The 23,922-nt window shown below is 40.6% G+C and overlaps 1 protein-coding gene across 6 annotated transcripts; it reads right to left on the reverse strand.

Annotated features, from left to right (window-relative positions):
* Positions 1-285: 285 nt before the first annotated feature.
* golga2 (golgin A2) lies at positions 286-20,315 on the reverse strand. 6 transcript variants are annotated; one of them, XM_022197959.2, is made up of 28 exons: positions 20,206-20,315; positions 18,645-18,806; positions 16,850-16,918; positions 15,710-15,847; positions 15,317-15,363; positions 14,844-14,907; positions 14,147-14,203; positions 12,685-12,765; positions 11,913-11,951; positions 11,736-11,798; positions 11,251-11,344; positions 11,055-11,161; positions 10,767-10,825; positions 10,493-10,634; positions 10,197-10,286; positions 9,725-9,832; positions 9,542-9,629; positions 8,928-9,070; positions 8,493-8,711; positions 8,008-8,121; positions 7,537-7,761; positions 7,182-7,281; positions 6,663-6,754; positions 6,175-6,403; positions 5,826-5,987; positions 5,610-5,716; positions 4,988-5,180; positions 286-3,600 (listed from the first exon to the last, which is right to left on the reverse strand). In XM_022197959.2, the coding sequence occupies exons 1-28, from the start codon at positions 20,251-20,253 to the stop codon at positions 3,332-3,334; spliced, it is 3,309 nt and encodes a 1,102-aa protein (XP_022053651.1). In that variant the 5' UTR covers positions 20,254-20,315; the 3' UTR covers positions 286-3,331. The 6 variants fall into 6 exon arrangements, with proteins under 6 accessions (XP_022053651.1, XP_022053652.1, XP_022053653.1 ...); XM_022197960.2 differs by having other exon boundaries at positions 5,826-5,984; positions 20,206-20,290; XM_022197961.2 differs by lacking the exon at positions 16,850-16,918 and having other exon boundaries at positions 20,206-20,290.
* Positions 20,316-23,922: the final 3,607 nt, after the last annotated feature.

Raw genomic sequence — 23,922 nt, forward strand, 5'->3', positions numbered from 1 at the left:
AACTCCACTGCGCTCCTTGGAGGAGTAATAAAGTTTTACATACATGAACGGCAGATAAGTCCATGTGTCATCAGATAATTACTGGGGGAGGAATGAGGAAAAGTTCTGATATGCCTGATGCTTGCTTCTGATATTGGCAGGTTTTGGATTTTAACAATTTTTCGCTTATATTTTACTACGTCGCCAAGGAACCCCGTGGAGGTCTGTGACAATCGGCGTACGTCAATCCTTCTTTCTTCCTTCCGTCTCTGTTTAGAGTACAAAGAATGAAATCCAGGCACACTGTTTAAGTTGCTCAATCAGTTTTATTCAGGATAACAGGAGAAAATATTACTCAAAAAAAAGAAATCAGAAAGCTTCTGTCAGAAGCAGCACTCCAACAAATCAGTTCTCTCGATGATCCTTCATTTCCAACCTACACTCACTTCTAGTTTACAATTAAAACTGATTAGTTGAGATACTAACTTAACCCAAATAAATAGAATATTTTCTTTTTTTTTTTAAGTCAATCTTTGTATTAAATCACAGCCAGTCAGTAACTGCCGACACCCCGACTCCGTACTAACAGACACACAATCCACACTGCCAGGAAACGCGGCAGCTTCTCCCCACACACCAGGCATAAAGAATATACAATATGTTACACAGTTACAGTATGTACACCACCTCTTTTACAGTAAAGACAATAAATGCTTTCTCATTTGTTTCAATCACGCATAATATATTTAACAGTGAATTAGAAAGCGTGGGAAATCAGTTTATCCACATTGTTTTATCTGTTATCTTACAAGATCCCAAAGCAATGCAAAAAAGGGTTTTAATGTATAATCTTGGTCTGACCACACCCGAAAGCAAAAAGAAAAAAACTAAATAAAATCTGTGGCATCTTCAAAGGAAAACATGACAGGATGCTAAGAAGCTAGGAATTTTAAAATGGAGAAAAACCCCCCACCTGTTTCTACCAAAGTGCCGTGGTTTAGTTTCGATGCCGTTTACCTTCCTCTGTAAACAACACCCAGTACATATGGCAACCACATTTTAATTACATTTTTGCTTCGTGTAATACGCTTAAAATACCGAGCTTCATACAGCCGCTTTCAGTCCCGTTGCTTTTAGTGATAAATATCAAGTGTGCAATTTAATAATTTATTAAATGTGTCCTCTACGGCAAAATAAGCCCAACAGAAAGAGTCTCACAATTCAGAGACGTCCAAATAAAAAGGTAGAAACACCTGCAAACATGGTCTGTTTTTTTTTTTGTCTGTTTTATTTGTTTAATTTTATTTATAGTGAGACTCCCAAGGTCCTTGCATATTAAAATCATGGAAAGACTTTCACAAAACAAGATGCTTCTGCCAAGATTTAAGCTGAAATTGAAAGAAAAAGAAGAGATGCTGCGATAGCGCAAGCCTCTGGTATCAGTTGTAAAGGAAAGAAAAAAAAATCAACCAATCCACCTCCAATCTACATTTGTGAACACGAGCATCTCTCTTAAAGCTGAACATCTGACGCTCCTTTATTTCTCCTTTTAATGCCCCAAAAGAGATTCACTCAAGTCAAAACAAAAACCACAGCATACTAACATGACAAATGTGACTCATTTTGTTTATTTAAAGAGAGTTGTTCATTTTCTCCAAATCCGATTGGTCCCTCACCTTTTGGAAAGAAATTTCTTGAAGCGAGCGTTCTCATTAATTCATCTTCTATCCATATTTACACACCATATTCACCCTCCAAGTGCACCAACGCACTTCCAGTTAAACTCAGTGGAACCCTCAGCTTGAGCGTGAGGCTTCATAGGATTCCCCCAACCTCCGAATAAAAAGCTAAGAGGCTCTATGATAGAAACACTTCTGCCCAACCAGCCGGAGAGGACAGAGCTAAATGAGAAGCTTTGTACAGTTTTAGTGCAATCATACTTATATAATCTGATAGAACTCTACAAAAAAAAAAAAGTACAACAGATGCAATTTTGGCTGAAGAAGAAAAAGTGTGGATTCCACGCACACACACACACACACACACAGTCCAGTTGTTATCGATGTGCATTGATTCATCTTTGATATGTAAAACTACGAGCAAATGTAACAGAAAAGACTTGATAATAGTGTCAATTTGTTCAGAAACTTAAAGACCCCATGAAACAAAAGTTCACTTTTACATGTATTTGAGGAACAAACTGCAGATATAGAAACCAAACTACCTGTAACTTCTCCAAAAACAATTGTACCTTAACTTGTAGAAACTTGCAGAATCAATAATACGGAAAGCAGCGAAAGCTATACCATCTATCTGAATGGAAAAGATGCCTGTAATGCCTTCATAGCTTTGACTTAAAAGTGTTTTGTCTTTAAACTTCACAGGGTCTTTAAATTGCATCTATACCCTAGGATTAATCTGAACCACCAGTTCACAGTGGCGGTGACTTCTCTCGGTCAAAACAGACAACATCGTGACACAAAAACACTTCACAATGATACGCACGCACACACACAATTAAACATAAGACTTATTTTTCAGTGTTTGGAGGAGAAAGACGATGACAAAAAGGTGGTTTTAGGAACAGTACCCATCAGCAACATCTGCCTCCATCTTCCTCAACTTTAACTCCGTAACTTAGCGAGCTCTCGACTTTGAAACGGAAGAGCAGCTACAATTTAAAACCCATGTGCACAAAGTTCCTTCACCGACTTGACTTTACCTTTCGTCTCACCCTCCGGTTATTAGTTCGGCCGCCCGACCCCACATCCTCCCGCTGCTCCCTTCTCTTCACATTACACAAACATATAGGTAAATATTCGGGCTGTTACATTCAAAAAAACGTGATGCTCTTTTTTTGGCATGTGTACAGTGAATTAAAACTGAGATTTGCACTTGAATAAAGTCGCACACAAACTAGCTGCTAACTTCTGACAGCCTCTAAGCGCTGTATCAGCGAGGGGACACAACATACGGCCCCTTTATTGCACATGTGTGAGAGGTGGGTGCTCAAAATTGCGGTAAGGAGAATAATCGAATTGCATTGAGGAATACTGATTATCTCCTCTCGGGGAAGAGCATCGTAGACAAACAAAAACATGAAAACCACAAATAGAAAGTCCTCTCTCATTTTAACCGTGCACGCAGAACAAAGAGGGGCGTTTCATCGTAACCAGGCCAAAGGCGTTGTTACATCTGTGACCAGTTTTGTAAGTCGATTTTTCTAAGAAGTGTTTGTAAGTGCGACCGATAAGCTACAAACTGTGGACTTCAATATTCCCCAGACTTCAAGACATGTCCAATATCTCTAACATACACACACAAACACTCACGCCTCTGTCACACCCAGAGCTCACACCACCAGGATCTTCACTTCGTCCTGTTCGTCAGGCCGGTAAAAGAAGGGGATGCAGGGGTTCTCCCCGAGGAAGGGGGGTGATCTCGGAGCTCCCTGGGGGTTCTGGATCTCGTGGAGCAGCTGCATGATCTGCTGGGCCGTGCCGTCCTCTTTGGGCACCAGGTGCTTGGAGTCCGTCTGAGCAGATCCAGTCAATAGTGCCCGGGAGGAGGCAGCTTCCAGTCCTGGGCTGGGCTCCGACAGAGGGATGACCTCCATGGCTTCTGCAGCACACAGAACAAGTAAGAACAGAGGAGAGAAGTTATACGAATAAATCATAAAAAGATTAAGCAGCGAAGAATCATAGAGACAGAACTTCCCTTCCTGCTGATTTTAGATTTAAATGATGCTTTTTTTTCACTAAAGACAAACAGTTTGACTAGAAAATTCCAAGTAATGAACAGAACATTATGTTTCACTCATTCTAGCATTCAACCTTGTCCCCCAAAACCATCTCTGGTTGCAAATGTTGCAGAAACATCATGCTTTCTGTCACTGTAATGGATATAAACAATACAAACAGATATAAACAGTGGATAGAAATTGAGGGAACTTGAGCCTTATATGCCGGATCTTCACAAAAGACGGCTTAAGTCCTCTCACAGAAATACAAAAAAAATTAGGTCTTAAAATGTAATTAAAAGTGAGTATTTGGTGTGTAAAAAAGTATTCTTTGTGATTTCAAAAGAGGGACCAAAACATGGTAAAACTATTTCAGCTTAGTGAAAAAAAAAACTGTTTGCTTCATGTTAGGATAAAGGAATGTTCCAACTTTTAGTGAAATCTGCTTATTGCCTGTCTATTGAGTCAATGCCATGCATCCATGAGGTAAACATCAACCTGCAGCCAGTTGAGTGTTGGCTTGGTATGGAGCTATTCTCAAAAGTCACAACGGCCGGTTTTTAAAGACTACTTTTGCATGTGTCTGCTTGAAATCTAATCTTAGATTCCTTCTGATCCATTCAGACAGTTTGGTTCAGTCCAGTTATTTAACTCTGCTTTTTTAAAAGAAATAGAACGTATGGCACATTGTGTGATGCATTCGTTATTCAATATCTATTTTAAAAGGCTGAACTTATGTCTGTCTGGCTGTGATGGCAGGGCTGTGGCAGACAAAGTCAAAATTGGCATCCAATAACATGTCAGCAACAGAAATATGTCTTAATCCATTTGCTTTTATGGTACAATAAGACTAGATGTCACCCCTCCTCTTAAACTCTGATATGTGAAATCACGACTGGTCTCTCTTTCTTGTAATACTGTTCATATTCTAGCTTGACAAGCAAGGCAAAAGATTCTTTTTGACTGTTGTGAGTTCAACAGCAGTGACTAAGATTAATGCTTTGCCTGTCCTGCTTGCTTTGTGCCACAACAATTGAGTACATTTCACTTGATCGAATCTGACTTTATTCTGATTAATGGTAATGTCCTATGTTCATGCTTTCAATGGAAAAATGTAGAAAACAAAGAAAAGACAGCCCAGTTTGTACACGCAGCTTGAGAGAGGACACCCTCAATCATCTGGCCATTCTCTGGACCTCAGATCAGCGTTCAGTTCAGTTCAGTTATTTTTGCATTTCTGTATGATGTAGGGCATCTGGTTGAGCTTACCTTCTCCGCTGACAGCATTAAGCTCTGTCTGTGTGTGTGCTGGGTGCTCTGGGTGAGCGTGATCCTCCCCAACAGGGAGCAGGTCGGGGTTTACTGTGCTGGTGTTGGCGATGGCTCCAGTGTAGCGGTTGTACCAGTCGTTTCTCTCAGCCACCAGCCGCATCACAAGATCCTGCAGCTCTGCCAGCTTTGCCTGATGGACGGTACAGACACGATGTCAGCTGGGAGTCTATCTTCTATTAAACAATACTGTTGAGGATATCTTGAAGACTTCAAACTAAAAAATGTTTACGAAGAATAAGCAGGTTTCCGCAGACTAATGTCTTGAGAAATTAGATGGCATATTTGAACAAAGTGCACCCATTTCATTGTGTAGATTTACTGAATGTTTTGATCACAACAAAACCAGATCCAAAACATTGTGGACATAACAATTTCAAGTTACAATGAAGTACAGAAAGTCCATCACTAAATGTCGCTAGAAACTCCAAATGTCGAGAAAGAAAACTTTGAAACGACATCTAAACATTTGCAAGTACACAGAACAGAAGTGTCCATTTATGTACGGCATCTCATTAGATTGTGCAGAGGTTAGTTACTGTACTACGTCCTCTACATTTACCTTCATTTCCTCCTTGTCCTGGGCCAGCATGCTGATGTATTGCTCCTTCTCTTTGTGTTTTTGCTTCATGATTGCCCGCTGGCTCTGGTAGAGGGCTATGTACTCCCCTGGAAACACATTCAGATAACAGAAATGAGTATAAAGCATTTGGATGTGAAGATACTGTTGACATTCAGAACATTAAAATAAGGGCCTTGTCCTCTTGTTTAGTGTCACCTATAGTGTCGGTCTCTCCAGACAGCTGGATGCAGCGGTGCTCCAGTTCCTCCACCCTCTCCTTTAGGTCTGCTTTCTCTTGCATGAGGGAGGTGAAACGATGCTGAAGCTTCTCCATTGCAGCTTGCAGGGCCTGATGAACTTCCACTGGCACACCTCCTTCTAGACAGCAGAGCACACTGAGTGTTTACATAATGCACAACCCATAATCTTCATAATCAGAAATTATTACAAAATGTAAACAGGCAGTTAGTCACACACACTCATTATTCTGTGGTGCAATCTTGGGCTTATAATTGCACAAACACTTGCAAGCTTGCACACAAACACACCCTTCTGTTTTTCTAACCTGAATGCTCATGACTGTGTTCACAGTGGCTGTGGTGGTCCTGACTGTGATCGTGATCGTGGTCATGGTGATGAACAGGGTTGTGGCTGCTGTGTTGCTGCTCCAGACTGAGGGCCACAGCGGCCTGGTGCCGGGCTGCCATGTGGAGCCTGTGCTCCTCTTCCAGTTGCCTTCTGGCCTCGTCTCTCTCTGCTTCTACCTGAGCCAGAGCTCCACGGATAAATTCCTCCTGTGGGCGGACATGATGAGGCAATGACGATGAGACAGAGCAAAGGAATATGGTCCTTTAGTATTCTGTAGTAGACTACTAAAGGAGTCTGCATTTAAAAATTAGGATGCATCTTTCACACTGGTATTAACTTAGAAATTTCAACTTTAAACTTGATTTCTCTTCAAGATGTGTAATGAAAGGTAAAGAAAAAAAACACACAGCTGAAACACATTTGCATTTGTAGGTGTGGAGGTGCTACATTCATCACCCTGCTTACCATCTCTTTCTGGCTCTCAAAGTCCTCAGGGATAACTATGGAGGAGGACTGTTTTGGGCTCTCTTCCAGAGACTGGCTTTCAACTCCATCTCCTAAGTGGCATGACAAAGCGAAACACCTCAAACACTAATTTGCCACATTTGTGGGAACAGTGGAGCAGTTACAACTCTCCTTGTTTACAACAGCATGTCTTTCGAGGTTAGAAACTGCTGCTCTTTGTCTTCAGTTGGTACATTTTCGACTGAAAATCCAGCTCTTTTTTACTGTCACGTGCTTAACATCGATGACACAGAATCTTTCTTAAAAGAGACTACAGGTTTCAGTTTTATTTCTTTCAACTGAAACAAAGCACAGTAATTAAGTCATTAAGCTGTTGAACATGTCAGTCACAACCACACAAACAACAAACTCTGTCAATTTTGGAAGCATTTTAAAAGAAGAGGGGCAGGCAATCAGATTTAGGAGAAAAGGCTTCAACAGGGACAGTAAATAAACATACCACTAATACAGTAGACTTACCCTGGTCTCTGGTTGATGTCACAAGAGCTGAGCTGTTGAGCAGCTCCTTCACCTCAGCCTTCAGCTGCTCATTGTCTTTGACTAACTGTTCTAAGTGCTCCTGTAGGAGTAGACAGAAATTCGAAACAATAATTAGGCAAAACAAGTTCATGTGTTTGAGGTTTGTGACAGGAAACACATTTTTAAAATTCTATTTTACTCTATAGTTAAATGACTTGGCAAAACATTAACATTGGAATACAGTGACTCCAGACCTTTTTGAAACAGTCTGTACATAGTTTTATATCCTGGATGAAGTTTACAGATTAATCACCAACAGTCACATGAACAAGGTCTTATTCGTTGACATACACACCTGGGCTTGTTTGAGCTGATTGTGACTGATCTCCAGCTGCACACGGCCATGACTTTCATCGTGCTGCAGTCGATCCATCAGCTGGTTCTGCTGCAGATACTGTTGGTGGAGCTGTTCCCTCTCTGAGGCCAGGGCCTGGTAGCCAGCACAGTACTGCTGCAGGTGGGCCACCACCTGATCCCTCTGCTCCATCACACCCTGAATCTCGTTACATTTCAGCTCCAGCTAGAGGCAAGGAAATGACGAGAGGAATAAATACCAGAAAGAGGCTGATATTTGTCCACTGACTTCACAATCCCTGCTGTCAAATAGGACGTAAATAAATGTCTCTCTGGATGCTAATATCATATGCTGTGTTAATATAACAGAAGAATATATCGCATGATGGATAATGAAGACTACAAATAAGTAAAAACTGCTAATGCAACATGAAAATCCATCAGCAGACATGGATGATGTGGATGACCTTACCTGCTCTTTGGTGTTGTGCAGCCCTTCTTGCAGTTCACCCATTCTGCGAGCCAGTTCTTTTTTCACATGTTGCTCTGATTGGATGGCAGTAGTCAACTCCATGTTCTCATTAGTCTGTCAGAGTGAAGGAGCAACAGGAGTTTTGGCTTAAACATGGCAGTCTTATGCCCTCAAAGGGAATACTGAGGTTATGAGTGCACTTCACTCATTTAGGAATAGTCAGATATCTTCGCAAAGCTATTCATCAACTAAAAACAAAGACATGAAAAAGACGAGAGACGATAAATTCAGACACAAAACAAGTAAAGCCAATGAAAAGAGGGCAGCAGGGCGTAGAAAGATGAAAAGCTAAAGAACATGAGCACTGTGATAAATTGAAACAGAGGCTGTGAAATGTATAAATGACAGAAGAAGCAGAAGTATATAATCACCAGTAGATGAGTCATCTAAAAAGAACAGATGGACAGTAAGATTGTCAGTCTCACCAGTTTGACAAAACCGTTCTGTAGCTCAGCCAGCTGGTCCTTCAGCGTTCGGTTCTGGGTGAGAGCACGGCTAATCGTGGCCTTGTCTGACTGAACGTCCTCCAACATACGCCGACGATCCTCCGCCTCCTGGGTTTGGTTGTCCACCTGCCGCTCCAACTCCCCCAGACGTGTCTCTTGCTCTGCACACAGGCGGCTCAGCTGCTCATTATCTCGCAGCTGGGGGGAAACATCACAGAGGAGGATTAAAAAAACACATTCCAACGTTAGTGGTACAATGGAAGCACTATTGATCTTTGAAACATTTAGTAAAGAGAAAGTCAATTTGTGCTGCTTTTAGAAGGTTAAAAACAGAAGACCACTATAATACCATAAATTGATCACATTAAATTCCTTTATATAACAAGACATTCAGTGAAAACAGTGTTAGCATACCTGTGCCTGATACTGCATAGTAACAGCATCTTTCTCCTGCTGCAGACTGTTGAGGGCCTCCTGCAGAGCCACCTCACTTTCTGACGGCCCTGAGGACTGAGGCTCTGCACCGTCCTGAGCTTCTTTTTCCTGGGACAATAATGCTGGAGGCAAAGAATGACAGTTGTCAAGTTTAATCAGCTTAGTACAAAGAAATGCTAAAACTTTAAATGTTATGCCAACCTAACATTTAAACTCAAAAAAGGTAGTGCAGTACAGGAATATCTGACAATAAATGCTATTTAGAACTGAAGTTAATCCTACTACGAAGAGCAGACAACTGGTGCACACTGGCTGATTTACTGCCTTTTAGCAGACAAATATTTTGGCATGATAAACATTCTGACACTAGCAAACAAAGTGTCAGTGGATCAGCACGTTTAAATTAAGGCTGCGTGTCCTTCAGTATGCTCCAGTTCGCTTTTTTGTGAAGTTGTCTGCCCTTGATCTCAGAAGCCCTACAGTTAGGTGTATATTGGTAGAAGAGAACTCTCTTTGGCGATATTTGTCAAAAGTGTTCTCCACATCAAGAAGGGCATGAAAAGTATTGAGGTAAGGGAAGGAGCACCTCTTACCTGCAGCGTGTTTTAGCTCGGCGATGCTGGCTTCCAGTTCTTGAACTCGGTTAATATTTCTGTCCCTCTCCTCTGCAACCAAAGACACCTTCATGGACAGAGAAATCGACACATCAAAAAATGATTCAAATCCACTGTTTTCAAAGCTGTAGTCAAACATAATCCAGGCTGATGCTATTATACCTGTGTTAGCAGCTGTTCTGTTTTGTCCTTCCATACACGGCCCTCCTCCTGGATCTGCTCTGCGTAACGGTCTCTCTCCGTCTTCAGCTGGGCGATAGACTCCATGAGCTAAAACATTACAAATGTAGAGGTTATAATGGTGTTAATTAAACAAGGCTTTACAGTTATAATCAGTATAGAATTTAGACATCAGTTTTACAGTAGTCTATTGGGTCAGTTTTGATCTTTATGTATTTCATAATCAAATTTGGAAGAAAAAGAAAAGACAGGAAGTGTAGTTGACTTCTCATAGATTACAGATAATGAAATGATGATTGTGCAAACTATAAAGGAAAGATTGCAGCACTATCTTTGGGTAGTTAATCTATCTTGTGCTGCTGTAATCGCTGACAATTGTTCACATTCATATCTACACAGACAAGTAAGTAGTACAACACATGCAGATAACTGTAAGAGAAAAGTCCTTGCAAACCTGGTGACTGTGTGCCTCAATCTGCTGCTTCTCTTCTAGCAGTAACTGGACCTGCTGGTTGGCACTGGTGGGATCTGACTGACTGGAGCACTGCAAAAAAATGTTGGGAGTGAAATGCAAGCAACACATAAAAGTGACATCCGAGTACACTGTCAGCAACAAATGTTTAAGGTCATAGACTAAAACACTTTCCAAACAATGAGTTTTGTGCACAAACAAAATGTAGAGTAATTCCATCACTTCCAATTACTAATAGCAGAGAGATGAACTTAAATGTGTTCTGTAATTTAACACACCTGTTGTAACATGAGGTCAGCGATCTCGAGCCTCTTACGAAGATCTTCTAGCTCCAGCCTCATCGCGCCATTGTCCTGTGTAGTCAATTTTAACTGCTCTGACAGCTCCGAGCTCTGCTGCTTCGACTCTTCACTCACATTGCTGCGAACACACATATGGAGAGAATATCTGAAACCTATGCGATTCTAATAGGATTAATTTCAAAGCAAATATTCTGCTCTGAAAATGTTACGATATACATATCCTTGAGGATGTTTGGGTAAAGGGACTTACTTTAATCTGAACACTTCTAGCCTCAGATTGTCTCTTTCCTTTTCAAGATCTTTGTTGTGCTGGAGACAAAAATAAAAACATATACTAAACAGTGTGACAGAAACACAGCAGAATGCTATTTTAAACAACTGAAAAGAAGAATGTAGGTAAGTGATTTTTTGTTTTGCATGCATGCAGCTGACTGTAAATTAAGTAGCTGTGTCATGTATGTTATATTCTATCTGTAGAACTCCGCTTTGTCAGTGAAAGCTGTGTATAGTGAGAGATTATTGTATTTTTTTTTTTTACCTTTTCAAACTGTTTCTGCTGAGCTGAGACAGAGGAGAGAGTTCTCTCCAGTTCGGACACTCTCTGCTTTGTTGCCTGTAGACGGTTATTTAGCTCCTCTGCCTCAGCTACACACAACGGAAGAGGACACACAATGTTAAGTAACTGTAGTGGAGGTAAGAGCTTGCCAAATTCATCATAAGACACACACACACACCTGTTTTCTGCCGTGCAGCCTGCTGTGTGTATTGTAGTGCTGTTTGCAGCTCCGATTTCTCTGATACGAGAATACCAATGGTCTGGATATGAACCTTGGGAGAGGACAAGTGAACAAAGAGCACAGTTCTTCATAAGACTTTAATGCAAACTGACTTTACTACAAGTCCCTCAGCAAATCACAACACCAACTAAACACAACTCTTTACCGAGTAATTACGCTGAGTGCTTCAGCCTTCCAACGCAATTTATTCTGGTCAGGGTGAGCGATTAGGACAGGGAGGGGTGGAATGGGGAGGGAGGGTCAGTGAATCACATTTATATCCATTTTATATGAAGGTGACACTGTGCACTCTGACATTATACACCAATATGTTACACTGCAGTACAATGAGACTTTCTACTGCTTTCTCCTGTAATGACATTGCTTAAGAAATGCAAAAAATGCACCATCAGACAAATTCAACTTAAGGTAAGAGAATCTACCTGTAATTGCTCCCGCATGGCTCCCTGCTCTTTTGAAAATCTCTGTTCAAATTCTTTTCGCTCCTGAATAAAGAAAAAAAAAAAAGAAACATCATGAACTGAATCCCCAGCAGGTCAGACAAAACTGCAGATAGGAGTGAACCGGCAGTCGAGCAGAGAGAGAGAAAAACTGTCTACCTTTTGCAGCTGCTCTGTGAGCTCCTGAGATTGCTGTGCCTGCCAGACAAACATGTTACAAACTTGAGTTTAAGAAAGATCAGAAGCTTTTTACATCATCCCGGCGGTGTTACACAATTTTTAAAACATAGCTATAATTCTGGCAAAGCTCTCATCTGCATGCCAGACAGGACACTGACAGGGTAAAGTGCTGAAATGTTTAACATGTTCTGTTATTTCTGTTGTGCTAAACTCTCGTTTCTTTGAAGCTTTGACATTATTGTGGTTAGTGAGCTAAACTGGCTTGAAAAGACCTCACAATAAGGCATCTACCATCAAGTCATGACAGCTCTGGCCAAAATGTGCACCCAAAGAGCTCCTTTTTCTGTATACTAGCAGAAAAGTACTCTAGTCTAAGTGAAAGATAAATCAACAACATGAAAACCATGCATGACTTCTTCCTGGCTGTGGTTACTAAAGATGACATGCAGAACGCATTCCAACACATGCACTGATGTGATAAATTGTGGAGGGGTAGGAGGGGGGTTACTCCAATCACTCAAAGGTGCACACATGAATACACACACACACACACACACACACACACACACACACACACACACACACACACACACACACACACACACACACACACACACACACACACACACACACACACACACACACACACACACACACACACACACACACACACACACACACACACACACACACACACACACACACACACACACACACACACACACACACACACACACACACAGCTTCTTACCAGCTGGTCTAGCTTGGTATTGAGCTGAGAGTTTGTTAGGTTGCTGGATTCCAGGGCGGCTGCCAGCTCCTGGTTCCGAGTCTATCACGTGCACACATGCATCCGGGAAAGGCAAAAGAATAAATAAATAAAAAAGAAGAGAGGGATAAAGTGCAGTGGCAAAAGTCAAACAAAGAGAACATGAGAGGAGGAGGAGGACGAGGAGGAGAGAAATTCAAATGTGAATTATTAACATGGACGCAAACAATAGCACCATTATAAATGTGTAGAATGTGCTTTCAATAATGACAAGTAAAGCAAATAATTAAAATCCATGATGGCTGTTAAACTGAATAGTGGAGGCAGTTAAGAAGCAGTGGAACCTTCACAACAATACATTTAAGTATCTTCTGAAAGATGTGCACAGGATCCACATAACCTCGACTGTAATGCAAAGTCCCTGTCCAGTGCAAAAAGCATCAAAGTGCCATTTAATGGACCAAAATCAGCGTCACCCTGCAGTGTGGTAATTATGACAGCATTACCTAGTGCTAAAGCGCACAACGGAGATATCTGGATAACAGTGTGTTTTCCTCTATTACAGCCCTCACCAGAAAAACCACTTCCCACAAATATAAAGGGACAAAACATATTAGTATGCTGTTGTTATTCCCAGAACCTCCATTTGCTCCACTCTGTCGATTTACAAGAGCTTTAATGCATTCATATTTATGTTGTCTTTGGAGGCTCATCTTCCTTACTTCCATACAGGCTCACTTGGGGGGGAGTGCATGTGTTGAAATTTGAGGAGGGGGATAATTAAATTACACAAATCAAGAACAGGGGGTTGCACACCGGCTCGGTGGTTAGCACTGTTGCCTTGCAGCTCGTGTCCTGGTCTGGGCCTGGGATCTCTCTGTATGGAGTTTGCATGTTCTCCCTGTGCAAGCGTGGGTTTTCTCAGGGTTCTCCGGCTTCCTCCCACAAGCCAAAAAATATGCTGAGATTAATTGGTGATTCGAAATTGTCTGCCCTGCCTTCGCCCTAAGTCGGCTGGGATAGGCTAAAGTCCCCCTGCGACCCTAATGAGGATTAAGGATGGAAAGCAAGAACGGTCACCCTCACGGTGAGTTCTGGGCAAATTACGCTGCTTAAACTAAAAAAGATGAGGCTTACTATTTCAGACAGTCAGCTAGTAAGCAGGTATTCTCTACCAATAAATAACCAGCGCCCTTGAAAATCCATTCTGGGCATAGCATGCTGATACTGAATTCCCTCTCACTGTATATGGTAGTACTGTGTCTTAAAACAATCCTATTGACAACGCCCTGGTAAGACTGCGAAGTAAAAAATCTTGACATTATGTGGCAGGCATTTTACTACACATAACACAGCATTAAGTTTCTATTGTATGACTGAACATATTTCAAAAACAAGCCACAGAAAATATTGGTTAACAGAAACTGTATGGTTTCCATCTTACCTCCAGTTCTCTTTCACTGACAGTAGGCGCATCTCCATTCACATAAGCAGCAGATGACTGGAATTACACAATGACAGCTACATTAATGCACTTCCAGCACAGACAATTTCTTATGTGTTTTAAGTTCATACGCAGCAGTAAGAACTTGACAACATGGTGCATAACTGTTTAGAGTTCGACTGTCTACGCAGGCTTTCATTGGGGAAGTAATAAAAGTGCTGTTTACTGAAAAATGATGTTGCTATAAGCCTAAAGCTAAAACGCAGTGAATACACTGCAGATGCATAATTTGATTAGGAAGCTGCAGCAAGACTCGCTTATCAACACAACGGAAGGCAACAGTATGAGAAAGACAATAAGAAAACAATTTAATATAAACTGTGTCTCTAAAACTTCACAAAAAGCTGCTGACTCTAAAAAACCAAACCAAGTTCTGAGAGGATATATTGAGCTATTTTTTCTTTTTTTTTTTTATTTGCGCCAGTTGACGCTGTCAGTGTGCTTGAGGCCACTGGGAATGACTGGCAAAACTGAAGCTGCTTCCAGTACATTCCTGCCAAGAATAGATGCAACATACCCTGGTTGAAAGTGCACATCAGTGCTGGTGTGTTATTGTTAAAAGCCTAACTGTGTACGACAAAGAAATGTGTGTGTGAGTGTGAGAGACGGGATGACATTGGTGGTGGGGACACTGTACCTCAGAGACCAGGCCGTTCAGTTGCTGGGAGAGCTGCCGCAGGCTCTCTGTGGAAGACAGCGGTCTGCAGGACAACACAGACACACAAAAACATTTGATCACTCACACTAAACGTTTCGCTTTAGAAGCAAATATATTGCTGCACTACATGGGTATAAAGGAGGAACAGCAGTATTGCTTGTTTACCTGAATTAATAACAAATGCAGGCATATTTCATAGTATGCGATGATATAAATCTGAAGCTGATTTCTGAAGTTGGACATTATGATGACTGCCTGCACATGCACAAAAAATCCAATATCTCCTAACTTTAAACATATAGTAGCTGACAGAAAAAAAATCTCGGTAAACACATACTCTGCGTTAGCTTTTTCTTTAATGGCAACTAGTTCATATGCATAAGTACGCAATCTCTGTTCGATGACTTCATAAAGGCAAGTTAAGTACATCAGTGAGGAGTCTAATAACCCACCTATTTTCCTCTATTGAGTTCTCATTGCCATTGGTATCAGGGTAGTCCTGCAGAAAGAGGGAAACATTGAACGTGGTAGAAAGAGTAAATGAGCCAGACAGATAAGAGAGAAATGGGGGATAGTAAGCACATTTGACAAAACAGAATTTTTGTGATAGCAGAGCGCATTAAAACATAAAAAAAAAAAAAAAGAGCTGTACTGAATCTGCTGTTTTCGGCGCACAGATAAATTATTAAAAATGCAACAAATGACAGTGGAATTCTCAGAGTCATTACATTAACGCGCACAATGGCAATTTGATGAGAAGGTCAGACTGGGGTAAGAATGACATAGAATGACGTTTTGAGAGGAAGAGAAAGAAAGACAAAGAAGACTGGAAGGGAGACACACACCTGCAGGTCAACGTTGTGACCGACAGACTCAGGGTTAGTAGCAGTGTTAGCGCTAGCGGGGTTAGACACAGGCTCGCTGTTTGGCTCCTCCAGCAGCTGTGGAATTGAAGAACCCACAGCGTCCACGTCAGGGAAGGTCTGAGATGACACACACACAAAAACGCACACACTGTTTTAATGCCCACAACAAAGAGCATTTACTGTACAAGCAACAGAAAGAGCACAATGTTGCAAACTTTATGTGAAAACATTTTTGAATATTGCACTGATTAGGATTAAGGTGATGGTCTGTTAATGATGTCATTTACGTGTCCGAAAGATTGCATTATGGCCTGTTGGCTAAGAGGAAATAAGAAAGGAATTACCAGATGAAAAGACTTTGCTGCCATTTGTTTTTGTGTTAAATGTCTTAGCACCCTCATGCAATCCCAATTGCTTGTGATAATAGCTGTAACTGGAAAGTAGTTTTGGTACAACATCCCCAATTTTTCTCACTTGCTAGCCAGCACGCGTTCTGTGAAACATTTGCAAAATGAAAGCCCTAGGCTGTGTAAATGTAAGCTGTAATTCTAGTGAGTGGCAATATAACCATTCTCTATTACTCCAGCCACACAAACCAACAAGCACCTTAATGGCAAGGGCATTTGCAATAATCTGAAATCTCAAGACAACTCTTTAACAAGTGAAAAAGACACATAAGAGACATAAGACATGAAAACACACATACATTCTTGTCTCAAATATATGTTTGTAAGATGCACTCAACCATAGATATGATAGCTATCAGTCATGCAAATACTAAGATTAAAAATAGACAAATAACTCCTGAAGATCACCTACAAAACTGGGGTCAACACTGAAAAACCCCTATGTATTTTATGAACCTTTAAAGCGCTCTCTTGGCATGGATTGAAAAACAAAACAGCAGAATGGCAAGAGATGTGTACTTAAATTTAATTACCCATGCTTTCTGGCCTGTGTGACACAAGTGTACTTGATGTAAGAGGGAGGTCAGAGTAGGGAAGCAGCAAACAGTATCACCACAAGGAGAACTGCTATTTACAGCAGAGAGGGATGCAAATAAAGAAAAAAAAAACGTAGACAGCGACAGAAGAAAGGACAGAAAGAATAGAGGCTCACCTGACAGTTGCCATAAGGGGGGAGGACTACTCCATTGCTTTGACTAAGTACTTTCAGAATACTGTCAAACTACAGGAAACAGAAACAAAGGTAGAGAAAGAGACGTGAAAGGGGAGAGAACAATTTAGAAAGTGAGAAAGGTAAACAGGTACTGAGAAGCAGCCACTACAAGGAGGTCCAGAGAAGTGAGTGTGAAATGAGAAGAAACTGGAAAGTGTGCCCAGTCTAAGAAGTCAGTACATGTTGACAGGATTTCTCTACAGCCTTTTAAATAATCACAACAACCCAATCTGAAACAAATCTTGTAAATCACATCTGTAAAACATCAGCAAACATATTTTTTTCTCCAAATGTTGAAGTGACATCATCTTTGAATACAATAAAGTCAACAGCAGTGACGGTAAAATGTCATGTGGCTACATGGCTGTAAAAAGAGGAGGAGCGATAGTGACAGAGAAGGAAACAGAACACATAACCAAGCTGTAATCAAGAGAAATGAAGCATGTAGAAGAACAGACAGGTAAAGGAAAACTTCTGTCTGGTAATTACTGGATGTAACTCTCAGGTTTTACCAGGGAAGTGTATGGAACTATGCTGCAGGCTTGAGTCTCTGATAACGCTGAGAAGTAGTGGGACAGCTGTCTCATGAATGGGTCCAAACATGGGTCAGATGTCAATCAGCAGACCCAGGTCATGAGTACATCTGCTGTCCAAAAGTGTTAGACGGGTCCTAAGCACTTTCAGTTTGATTAAAGAGCTTCAACTACACGACACAGTGTGAGAAGGTGCTTGATATTAACATGCTAAGAAGTGACAAGTCGTGATAAAGCAAATTAATTGTTTTAATGAGCTCAAAGCGAGCAATTCTTTTACTGACTTTTACAAAACCACCATCACACACAATAAATCACTAGTCTTTGACATCATATACAGTTTTTAGTGCAATACAGGCAAGTCTAAATTCTAATTTTGACAACAACTGAGTAATGATTCACTGCTTCCATGATCAGAATTATATAATTATTAATCAGATATAAACATGCTGTTGATAAGGACGGATCCCTCTACTTCTGCCCACATTCTGTCTTTGAAATCACAGCACCATACAGGACAAAACAAGCTGATATTCATAGAAAATCCAAAAAGGATTGCTACTACTGATGGCAATAGTGAAAACCTATCAAACCTACATGTAAATGGTTTTTATGATTAAGGCTACAATTGCCCTATATTATAATGCCCATAATGCTGATGTCATCAGGTGAAAAAACATATCTGCAAGTGTACATCATCATTACAGGCTGCTGCAATTTTGAACTGATGACTGTCCGAGGTCCTTTTACTTTTCAGCTAAAAATGATCGCCACAGTAATGTCTCCAGTCGAATAGGTGTGAATGCTGCCACTGTGCTAGCATTATGTGTGTGTTTGATACAAAGGATCAGCATTTGCAAAGCTCATACTATCTCAGCTATATAATTCCACAACTGGCAAACTAATTTGTGCTCAGCAGCCCATTACAAATCACTACCATTGAAGAAACCTATAAAGGACTATGTGCAAGTGGAACTCTTATCAAGCACAGTGTATTTGCTAAGTATAGTATGTACAACGTATATAAAAACTATGAATTTTGTGTTCCTTTTTCAGACTGGAAATTGTGCTGTTGAAATTAAAGCATCATTTATGTGGTCACACTTGGTAACGAGACATGACAAGAGCACAGACTGTCAAGCACGACAAGAGATTGTTATCTGAGCACTAAGAGCAAATAAATGTAAAGCCGACTGACTTACGTTATCTGGAGAGTTTCTATCTGACGAAGGTGCATCAAGTTGGCTCAGTCCCTTCACCTTTCTCTTCTTCTTGGACCCTGCTCCTCCACCACCACCTCCTCCTCCTCCTCCCCTTTCTCCTCCTACAGAAGCAGGGGAGCTCTTCTGCTGAAACTCCTTCAGCTGAGCAGCACAAGACAGGAAAACAACAAATGTGTGGACAGGGCTATAGTAAGATAATCTTGACTGTCAGAAAGCAGACTGCTAAAATCACAACGTATATAGTTACTTCATACAAATCTAGTAGTGAGACACAGGATTTGTTTACAACTTCTAAACAACTGTAGACATTGTTAAGAGCAAACTGTCTCTAAGCCTAACAGTCTTGTCATCCAAAATGAATTTGGAAATCTTAATTTGGTCCAAGTTGATGGAGCAGGATTGCAGCTTCCATTCTCTGGCAATACACTAGATAGCTATTTGAAAACAAACTGGTGTCAAATGTAGATTGACAGAAATAGCTACTGCATGCAAATATCTGCCACAGTGACTTGCTTCCAATTCCAAACCAGACAGAATGAAGTTCCCAATTTGTGAGAAACTATGGTCGTCTATGTATAAATCACCCCACTGATCGCATTAAGACAATTTGTATTGCTTCTATGTTTGGCCATGGGGCCTATGACAGCTGTTGTGGGGGGAACAGAGAGAATCATAGAGTAACCACTAGAGCTACAATTTCTAAAATACCGGGGTTGAATCGCAGCAAAATGTCAAGTGCCATCACCATGACCACTCTTGCACGAAAACTGTGAGGCAGCACGGAATGCTGACGAGCCACATCCTGAAGCTAACATTTCACAGCTGATAAGGCCATCCTTCTGACTGGCCGAACAACACACCTAGCCAAAGCATACAGCAGGACGGGAAAGAGGGGTGTCAGCTGTCAAAACACTCCCAGCTCGTTCTATCTATCCGGCTAACTGTGCTACAATGCTAGCTTGCTAGGCGCAGTGTTTGTTTAATTCTAGAGCTGATGGCCATTTCCTTACATTATTGAAATGCTGCAGACAAGACAGAGAGCTAGCCGGCAGCTCTGCTGCATTCTTTACACTCACACGTAGCCAACTATTCATTAGCTCCTAAGCGAGCTAAAGCTAACTTGACATAGTTAGCACGTTAAGCTTTGCTAATAACTGTATTTAACTAGCTACAAAGACATGTGAAACCGTTGGGCAAAGAGAATCAGTTAAGTTAGTCGCCGACAAACTAAACATAGTGGGATGCTATAAATGCCTGTCCGAACTACAAATAGTCTACATAATATGGAAAAGTTAATGCTAGCAGTGAAGGCCCAGAGGAGACAGCGGTCTCTCCTGCGCAAAGAAACCGACACGGGAGCGAGAGAGGCGGGACAAGCGACAGCGCAGAGGTCGGACGACGTGTAATGACAACACCCCTGCTCCGTAAAGAAATTTGGAACCAAACGACACAAAACATCAATAAAACAGACTCGCAGACTAGAACAAAGAGCAGGAATTTCCTTTTATATTGGTCTTGGGTCAGTTGTAAGATACTTTACCTTTTTCTTAGCTGCAGCGAGTTTTATTTGCCTACTCTGGTCGGCCATCCTGCTGCTCTGGTCAACGGACCCAACCACGTCATCAATTTGGTGCCCGTCGGTGTCTCTGCCACTAGGGGGCGCAGAGCTGAGGCTGGGTCATGATCAGGATTTTAAAGACATCCAGAAATTTATTTGAGACCAATTATATTCTCTATGTGACATCCCATCCATTCATTCTCTATACACCGCTTTATCCTCATTAGGGTCGCGGGGGGTGCTGGAGCCTATCTGTCGCAGGGCTACATATACAGACAAACAATCACACTCACGTTCACACCTACGGACAATTTAGAGTAACCAATTAACCTCAGCATATTTTTGGACTGTGGGAGGAAGCCGGGGTACCCGGAGAAAACCCACACATGCACAGGAAGAACATGCAAACTCCATGCAGAAAGATCCCAGGCCCACCCCGGGATTTGAACTGGGGATCTTCTTGCTGCAAGGTGAAAGTGCTAACCACTCTATCACTGTGCAGTCCCTGTATGTGACATATAAGGTTAAAACAAGAGTAAAACATAGCAAAACAAATAACAAAACATTATAGAGTAAAATCCATGTGCCCCATTGTTACCGGAGTGTCTTTTTTAATAGCTTATTAGAGAAAATGACTAGGTAGCAGAATCAGAAACACTTTATTATGGGAACTGCTTATGTTACAGTTGATCCCATTCAAATATTTAGAAAAAGTAACAAAAATATTATATGTTTACATTGATTTAAAAAATTAAGAACAAAAATATGTCCTAAGAAATGACAGAAAGTCTTATTTTATTTGATTTTATTTGATTTTATTTTGCCTTCATTTTATACCTGACCCTAACATTCTGTGTTGTTTATCCCCTTGTTGAATATCCAGCTGCTGTAACAACAGAATTTCCCTCTGGAAATTAATAAAGTCTCTCCAAGTCTAAATCTAAAATGTATAATGTGCATTGTCTAGGAAAATAAAATGCAAGCATAAAGTGCAATAAATATCAAAATAAATAAAATACATGTGTTAATCTGTTTAGCACAGAGCACCATTCATATCTTAGCAATCCATCAAAGGGCTGATGTAGATGAACAGAGCAACAATTATAAAATAATATTTGTGGTGTTTTCAGTGCAAGGCTTCTAAATTAATCTTGCAATTAACACATCGGTGGACGAAACTGGGACACAGGCCTATCTACGTGACTCTGAGTAGAACATACCAACTCAAAGAAATATGTATAAGAGAAGGTCAAAGACTCAAATTTGTGACATGACACTGACAGTGATAATACGAAAGTTTTGAAACTGAATGAAATGTAGATCAATAGTCTGCTGTTTGTGATAAAGTGATCATTTCATTACATAGAGGCACAAATGTTACTTGCCAGTAAAAGCTGTATTCTACCAGAAAAGCAGCATAACTTTGTCTTCAAAAATATGTAACAAAGACATATCTGTGTAAAATATGAGACAGAGATTTGTGTTAAATCTTAATCTTTGTACATGTGTAGCAAACAAGTAGGTATTCTAGTTACAAGAAGTCAAGGCATTAAAAAGTCAGACTATCCTTTGGCTGAAACTGTATTATAGGAAATTAGAAAAATGGAGCTGATTGTGATTAGGTTTGTTCCTGCCGGGAATCAGGCATTGCTGAATATGACTGATTTCATTTCCTTCATCATTTAGCCGGCAGCATAGCTCCTCCTAGAGTTCATGTTGATGTCCTACTCTAAGACATCAAAGTCAAAGGCCTTGAAATGTACTGAGGAAAGGAAATGTAGAATTTCTAGATCTCCTTCAATCTACTGGTCAGTCTGGGCTGTGTCAGTTCTTAACACAATCAGTTTTTTGTGAACAAAATTTTTATTATCTCTAAAGAAAACATAACAACACACACGTCAGGCTAGAAATGAGAAAGTCTTCTCCAGGTAGATCACAGATTTTTTTCTTTTACCTTTAATTTTGACTATTCATCTGTTCTATAGATGTCCACTGCTGTCTATTAGCTATTAAGAACACATCAGAGCCGCATCAGTGCCTCACTCCCCTAAACTAAACTCTTCCACAGGCAACTCAACTTCAGGAAGTAAACTGAGGAAAGTGAAAGCATGAAGTGTGTGTTCTCCAGTTTCTCTTTGTCAACATTTGTTTCCAAAATCAATGTCACCTGAACATAATCTATGTAATCCGTATCAAGTGTCATGTCTTCTTGTTTCATTTTAAAAATCTCCACGAAATGAGGGGTTAGCTTTTAATTGATCTTGGACTGTCGGCCATAAAAAAGCAACATCTATAATATCAAAATCTGTGGTACTCTGTGTTAAATTTGTTAATCTTCAATAAAACAAAGTCTTTACTTTGGAGATCCCTTCAACAAAATCCTTAGAAATAAGTCAACGAAGATAAAAAGACTGGACTGACTTGTTATTTGGGATAGAAAAAATATAGTTCCTCCGCTCCTTTTAAATCAGGAATGTTCAAGAAATGTGTGTGTGTGTGTGTGTGTGTGTGTGTGTGTGTGTGTGTGTGTGTGTGTGTGTGTGTGTGTGTGTGTGTGTGTGTGTGTGTGTGTGTGTTGAGTTAACATGGGAAAACTGAATATCTGCATTTATATAAAAAAGATTTGGATTTTAGAAAATTCTTGATATAACCCAATATGTTTGAATATTACTGGATTAATCATACTCCACTGTCAGATTTTTGTCCCCAGATTAAAACAGTATAGTTATAATTTACTGTGTTCTTTTTTCATTAGGGCTGACTGACCACATATCAGTAATAATGACTAGGCCTTTAGCTGCAACACAACAATAAACTATATTCTTTTTTAAAACACACAAATTGGGTGAATACTATAACCAAGACAAAAACAAGAGGCACCTAATTCTATATTTAGCAAGAGTAACTTCTAAACTATCCAATTATAATCATTCTTTGGCAGGCAAAAGTGTGCATATTTGAAAGGCATCATATAAATACAGTATGGATTTGGCAACCAGTTATCTAACCTTGACCTATTTAGGCTTCTGAGATTATTAACAGAATGCAATGCACTGCATCAGTGATTTTTTTTGTCTCATGTACACAACATGCTTATGGATAGCCCACAGTATGTCTGTGATCAATTTGTAATCAATGAAACAGCAAGTTGCAGTGTGCTCAGTATAAAATTAGATAAATACAGTCTGAATATCAAGATGAATGTTTAAGATAAAAGTCTATTGATTCACCAATGAGACATGCAGGGAATCCAGTTCATCTGATGTAACCTTCTGTTAGGATATTCAGTCATAATCATACACAAGGTTTGAACATTTGTTATTAGTCATTCTAGTGAGTCATCAAGACACAAACACATATTGACACAATCTCGTCCGTTCAAACAACAACATACCACTGTCAATTTAATACAATTTAATACAAAAAGGAATGCAGAACAGATTTCAAAATGTATGAAATGTGTAAGTGAACCCATCGCCGGCCATAGGAGTGGCGTGTCGTTGCACCAACTGTGTTTCTGGTTTCGGCTGACAGACAGCCAATCATCAGCGGCGCAGTAGACACAAGCGGTGACGTCTCCTCGACCCGGCGTGTGCAAATCAGCGGCGGCCAGCGTGCTGGATGCAACCAATGAGCGTCTTCCAACGAACAGCCGCTCAGCCAATCGAGGGGCTCCACGACGGGAAAGAAGTGACGGCT

This window comes from Acanthochromis polyacanthus, chromosome 18 (genome assembly GCF_021347895.1).
Source record: "Acanthochromis polyacanthus isolate Apoly-LR-REF ecotype Palm Island chromosome 18, KAUST_Apoly_ChrSc, whole genome shotgun sequence".
Classification (NCBI taxonomy): domain Eukaryota; kingdom Metazoa; phylum Chordata; class Actinopteri; family Pomacentridae; genus Acanthochromis; species Acanthochromis polyacanthus.

Coding starts and splice junctions, on each gene's coding strand:
- golga2 (XM_022197959.2), bottom strand. CDS start 20,253: ATGGCCGACCAGAGTAGGCAAATAAAACTCGCTGCAGCTAAGAAAAAG. Junction 8,712..8,927: donor CTATGCAGTATCAGGCACAG/GTATGCTAACAC, acceptor GTTTCCCCCCAG/CTGCGAGATAATGAGCAGCT. Junction 6,755..7,181: donor GACATCAACCAGAGACCAGG/GTAAGTCTACTG, acceptor CATGCCACTTAG/GAGATGGAGTTGAAAGCCAG.